At 37.4% G+C, this 6,179-nt stretch overlaps 1 protein-coding gene across 1 annotated transcript; it reads right to left on the reverse strand.

Annotated features, from left to right (window-relative positions):
- On the reverse strand, positions 1-6,179 carry LOC131790271 (neuronal acetylcholine receptor subunit alpha-10). The gene is made up of 6 exons (XM_059107458.2): positions 5,905-6,179; positions 3,858-3,985; positions 3,517-3,647; positions 2,622-2,666; positions 2,001-2,110; positions 1-1,609 (listed from the first exon to the last, which is right to left on the reverse strand). The coding sequence occupies exons 2-6, from the start codon at positions 3,958-3,960 to the stop codon at positions 487-489; spliced, it is 1,512 nt and encodes a 503-aa protein (XP_058963441.2). The 5' UTR covers positions 3,961-3,985; positions 5,905-6,179; the 3' UTR covers positions 1-486.

Raw genomic sequence — 6,179 nt, forward strand, 5'->3', positions numbered from 1 at the left:
TTAAAACGCAGAGTTTGCTTTAATTTCTCTTCATTTCTAATTGTAAGAGGTTATTGACTCATTCAAATAGCCTCGAAAAGATCTTAGCTTAATTATTATGAACAAAGAAGTACTGAGAAGACACAGCGTCTGTTTCTACTCATCAAATAATAAGCAAGTTAAACAAGTGAAACAAGTTAAACAAGTTAAATCGAAGCTACTAAAGATATTGCGTGACGCGAAAAAGGTTTGTCTGTTTATCCACATACAACTAGTTTTGCTTACTTTAGAAATTAAATGTGCGATCTGCACCACACAAAGAAGCATTTGAAAAATTTAGATACGCCAAAAGCCTATGCACAGCACTTTGCAATATTTCATGAACTTATTTCTGAATTGTTCTGGGGCATTGTTGAGCATCCACTTGTGGGGATCAGTTTGTAAATCAAGTTCGAAATTACTGACTTAAGGTTCTCTTCGTGTTATTTTCTTTTCGCCTCATTCAGTTCAACCCATGACGGTTTCTCGGAAGAAAATTAAAAATGTTGAAAGGGAAGTTATGAACAAGAACAACCAGAAAAACATCCTATCCATGATGAGAGCAGCAATGCGCCACTCCTCCCTTTGCCTGTCGTCTTCTTGTCTGGCACGAACATCGTCGGCCAGAATGCTTATGTCCTCGAGGAGCCTCTCAGTGAACGAGCTGTGACCCGCAACGATACTCATACTGCGGGCACTTCGCCTGCTTGGAGTACTTCGACCACTCTGATATATGACGGACATGTCGTCTCGAAACCTGGATGAATTCTCGAGCTCTTGAACTGTCATGTACGTATCGTCGTCGCACACAACATCGCCGTTTAAGTCAAATTCGATTTTTCTTCTTTTGGTTTTGGGTGTAACTTTAATTTCCTCCTCTTTGTCGTTTGGGAAGCAAAACACTTTTGCCATGTAGCCAAGAATGATAACTCGGACCCACTGAGGCATTGGTGAAGTCGACGGACTACGGTGGAAAAAGTTCAAAATGGTACATGTACTGACAAGTGACATTGCAGTGACAAACATTGTGGCGATGAAATACTGACCAAGTAACGGAACATCGTCTGAAGTTGCGGGAAGTGTCTCAGCTACGAGTAACAAGAAAACAGTCATCGCTAACAACACCGTGATTCCCAAACCGACTTTTTCCCCAGATTCTGGCGGTAGAAAGAACTTGATCAGTGTAAGTGTGGAAATCAAAGCGCAGGGTAGGATTAAGTTAAAAACATAATATAGAGGCTTTCTTTTGATGATCAAATTCAGTGTCACATCATGATAGGGATATCGGCAGCAGTTATAATACACTTTATTTAATTTCGCTGGCATTGCAATGAGGTTCCACTCTCCATTTTGTAGGTATAATTTTAAGTCAGCAGATGGTGATTCCGACTCCATTGTCAAGCGGTCACCTTGGAACGTCCATGAGCCAAATTTCAGCGAACAGTTCTGCTTGTCAAATGGGAAGTTAGCCACGTTAATCTTACAAGTGCTTGTAAAAGATGCAGGTGCGTTCCACTCATTTGTTCCATCATCAGACAAAATTACAGCAGTCTTATATTTTTCTAGTCCACCTCCGTTGCTGTCATCAGCGCTGAAGATAAAATTATGTGTACGTAAAGTTACAACCTTTCATCTCAAACATTTTCCCCAAATCGGGATTGCTAATATAAAGGGAAAAGTGTGTCCTTTTAAGAACTAAATTGAAAAACCTTTGATTTGATTCGTAAAATTCAACTACCTAGATCTTTGTATAGCGGTTGATAGGCCTACATTTCCATAGGAGAACCATGGGCAAACGGTTCAATGTCCGGCTTCGTGGTGTGTATGGTTCGGAATTTTTTGGCCATGTGGCAAAGGGAGAAAAAAATCAATAAATAGAAAAACACAGGTTGCATGTTATGAGTCTTAAGTTGTAAAGAGCCATAGTTTTCGTGGAACTGAGATCAAAGACTACACCACATCTTACAATGAATCCTACTTACTTATTATAAAGAATGACGTCAGGTATCCATACTTTGGAAGGGTGCACATTTACTGATTTTATTCCACCATATTTGGATGTGTTCCATCCTAACATTGGATTTATCCATTTCTGGTAGAAAAAATGCACAAAAAAAACATATTTAACTTAATATGTCAGTTTTGAATTCAGGCTATTTGGCATATACCTTAATTTTCTCCTTTAAAACTGTCTTTATTTTCTTTCTTTGTTTTTTTTCTTTGTTTTCTTTGTTTCTTTGTTTCTTTCTCTCTCTTATCCTTTCTTTTTTTATTTTTCTCTCTTTTTTTCTGTCCCATAACCATTGCAACCATTTGTCAGGTAACGCTACCAAAATATGTGTTTAATTTTTGGTTATTGTAGTCGACTTGTGACAAGTATGCAGAAGTCTATGAATTTTCAGCGAAAGTCCGGCAATGGTGGGAAGTAAAGTTAAAATCTCCTTCTTAGGATACTTGTTCATCTTCATCCAAGAGACAGTGACAATCAGCTGCATCATTCTAGAGGAACTTCTTGATGCGTAATATTGTGTAGAAAGAGATTTTTTATAGCCATTCTTTAACTGCCGAAAATTTGTGCGGTGAACATGAAGAATTGAAATGACCTGTCTAATCCAGACGTTGAGGGTCAGAAGTTGAGACTTGCTGTTCTGTAGGTAGAAGATTAGACTGATTTTGAATAATAAGTAAATAAAATATTTACGTTTAAGTTCAATTTCACCTGTTTTCCCCTTTAAGAACATGAGGTGTAAATGATCTTTTGGAAGATCTTAGTAATTGTGGTATAAAAGATAATTTATCATTCGAAATTTGGGAGACAGGATTCATACGAAGGATTGAAAGAAACTTATACAAAACAAATCTCTCAATTAAATAGATATGGAAACTATTAGGTGACACAAGCGCTTAAGGATATCCTGTCGGCCTTTGATTTCCTATTTATCAAAAGTACCTCTTCGAAAAATTGGTAACCGTTTACATGAAAATGGCGAACTCTTTTCTAAGAGGCCGGAAACAATTCCGGATGACGAGCCTACAAAGTTTTCTCTTGTTCCCCCAACATTCATTGAGCAGTTTATTATGCTGGTAAACCGATAGAAAGTGTAATCTCCTGCTTAAAATAAGTCTTAGGTGGTAAAAGTGGTTCACACGAATTTTCGAGAAAATTCTGAACGCGGAAACAATTAACACGTCCAAACCTGTTAAAAACTGGTAATAAAAGTATTCATTCAGTTCCACTCAAAACTGGCAAAAATGCCGTACACATTTCTAAACCTGTTAAGAACTGGTAAAGTATTCATTCAGTTCCACTTAAAACTGAGAAACATGCCTTATACATTTCTTTCTTTCCTTCAAAACTAGGAAATGGCTGCCGTACAAATTTTTTCCGCGGTATTTTCGTTATAGCACGCTTGTTTGAATTCGTCAGGGTGACAGTGCTTGCAACGTAAACGTTTGGTCTCCTGAATCTTAAAGAGAATTGTACACCGGTTCACTTACCACTGATATAATTTGTATCAAACTCAAACTAAACTTGACGTGTACAGGGCTACTTGTGTTGAAGACTGGTCTCACTTCTTTATCGTAATGTTCGAAAAGATCCCTGAGAAGGCGGAACTCGTGCGTCTCAGCTACAAAAAATCATTTGGAAAATAATTGAAATAGAAGAAGTATCATGAACAACACAACAAAAACAACAACAACAACCGGAATCGTCATCATCTCGTCAACTTAATCATTCTGTGAATAAGCGTTATAAAAAGCGAATCGAGAATTGATATATGGTATCTGTGATTAAGTTTATGATTTTGAACGTGAAATAACTTCAAAGTAGAGCATACCCGTTGCCGATATTCCTCGGCAGCACGTTGCGAAAATGACTGCCGCGTAGAACAAGTATCCAGGTGCTCTTGTACACATTCTCCTACATGTCTCATTCTTCATTAGATTTCATTCCAGGAACGTGTTCCTGTGAAAGAAAATCTTCCTTCAATAAAGATTCGTGCGGAAATGACGCACCTTGGCAAATCTGGTTTACAAATGCGGACGAGTTAATGTCGTCACTTACCAGACATCTTTATCTTGTTTTTGAAAAATATCCGTAAATATTATAAACGACTAAAAGAATAAAATTATTAATGAAAAAGGCACATGATCTACATCTGTAACAAGAAATGTGATAATTCATAAGAACCCCGATGGAAAATTCCATTTCATTACTGCATCCATCTCAAAGAAGAAAAAAAATTAAGCTTGCTTGTCATCCTTCCGCCTTTTAGATCTCATTGTTTTGGAAAGAGCTAGTAGCAATAATGGCAAACCTACTGGAAACAGTTTAATAGGCTTTTTGTTGTTTTTCATCATTTGACGAGTTCACATTATCAACAAGAGGTAGCTTTTGTTTGCTTCTCTGGTTGCTCTCGAGGGTTTGTATTTGGATGAGTAGAGTAAGTGTGAATTTTGTAACAAACTCTGCACGCTGTGGCAAGCAAAGTCAAGGTTAATCCTGTTTTATCGCGATGTTAAGTGTATCGTCTGGGTTCGTTGTGGCTCAGTGTGGTTAACCAATATAAGTGTTTGGAATCAGACTGAGTATGGCGCTAGGACTTATAAATGAGCCTGAAGAAATAAGACTTAATGGGAGGAGTTTGCCAATAGGATTTTACGTGTGGAACTCGGTTTGGCTTGAAATTAAATTTAGCGAGCTCCCCGTCGATATAACCATAATACTAATTGATGAGAATTTTCGATAGTTTTCAGTTGTTCTCCAATGAATGTGTAACATGAAAATTCACTTTTAAATAGATAAAGTAAAACATTAGGAAAACTCTCAATGATATATCCCAGCTTTGGAAGAAATTTCCAATACAAGTCATTATTTTACAATAGATCGATTTAGCTGCGGAATTTCTCAGAATTGCCTGGCCTGCCTTTCAGCGACACATGACTATTGAGGCTGAATATTGTCAGAAACCGCACTTCTAGAAATTCAGTTCATACTTTAAAAAAGTGGTAAAGCACAAAATTTCTCAGGTGACCTAAATTTTCAATAAACATTTTAAACATAATTTTAAGATGCCATTTAAAGTGTCGACAGCAAACTTTTCCTTGAATTGACAACAACAGCTGCTTCGACTGACAAATTATTAACGATTAAGTCCACGCCGGAATGCATTTTGGCATCGATGCAATTTTTCTATTTTTTAAACTGATGTAAAATGCGAAAATTTCATGAAACGGAACGTCCCCAGATTTTGCTCTCACAGGTTACACTTTCTTCCCGACCATAATCATTTCATTTTGTTTCAGTTTTGGGATGGCATATTATGACTGTACTGTGTTTGTTAGATAACCACGGGGACTGTAAGATTGAATTTTAATCACTTAATTCGAAAAATTAAAGGCAGAGGCTCATTAAAATAAAAAGACGGAATAATTCTCATGCTTTGTGTCTCAAGAAATTTAGGCATAGTTCACAGCAAATCCTGGTAAAACAATGTACAATTTCCTGAAGACGAAAGAAAAAAAACGGCCTATCTTTGACTGCAGTCACAACACTGCCAAGCGTTCGTCTTTCACACGTTTAAATCACGTTTGCTTTTGAAGCAAACAGGTTGAAAATGTTTAAGCTCGTAGGGTATATCAATGGTACTTGTAAATATTGAAATATTCTGTATGAGGTAGGACTTCAGCACAAAACGTATTTAAAAGATGAATTTTCGCAAATTCAAGTGAATCCGCTTCTCTCCTACCGTGCGTTTCAGTAAGTTAAAGATTGTTGGGGTTTCAACATTACCATATATTTTATAGGCACTACTCGCTTTGAGCGCGATTTTGAGCTGCACTCCAGCCGAGAGTAAAAATTCGAAAATTTTTGTATACTCTTACCTTGAAAAGGCTCCCATGGATACTCTGTGGCCCAGATGTGTTTTCTTCTTGTTTGACAGAAAACGGAGTCCCGTGCAGGCCGATTGTTCGAAAGCTCTGTTCGATCGTCTAAGACACTCAACTGTAGCGGTTATACAAACAGAAATCCTCGCTAAAAATTTTTTTCCAGTGAAATTCAATTTCACGAGAAACTCAGAAGACAAAGCAGTGGGGATTGTTAAGCGTGAAATTCAAGTGAAATATCCAGAGATGGCTTGGGTCTATCCGTGGGAAGT

The sequence above is a fragment of the Pocillopora verrucosa genome, chromosome 1 (genome assembly GCF_036669915.1).
Source record: "Pocillopora verrucosa isolate sample1 chromosome 1, ASM3666991v2, whole genome shotgun sequence".
NCBI lineage: Eukaryota > Metazoa > Cnidaria > Anthozoa > Scleractinia > Pocilloporidae > Pocillopora > Pocillopora verrucosa.

Excerpts from the sequence above, each read along its gene's own strand:
- LOC131790271 (XM_059107458.2), bottom strand. The coding sequence starts at position 3,960 with ATGAAGAATGAGACATGTAGGAGAATGTGTACAAGAGCACCTGGATAC. Across the intron at positions 3,648-3,857 it reads CCGAGGAATATCGGCAACGG|CTGAGACGCACGAGTTCCGC; the intron begins GTATGCTCTACT and ends GATTTTTTGTAG. Across the intron at positions 2,667-3,516 it reads TGATACAAATTATATCAGTG|AACAGCAAGTCTCAACTTCT; the intron begins GTAAGTGAACCG and ends TTCTACCTACAG.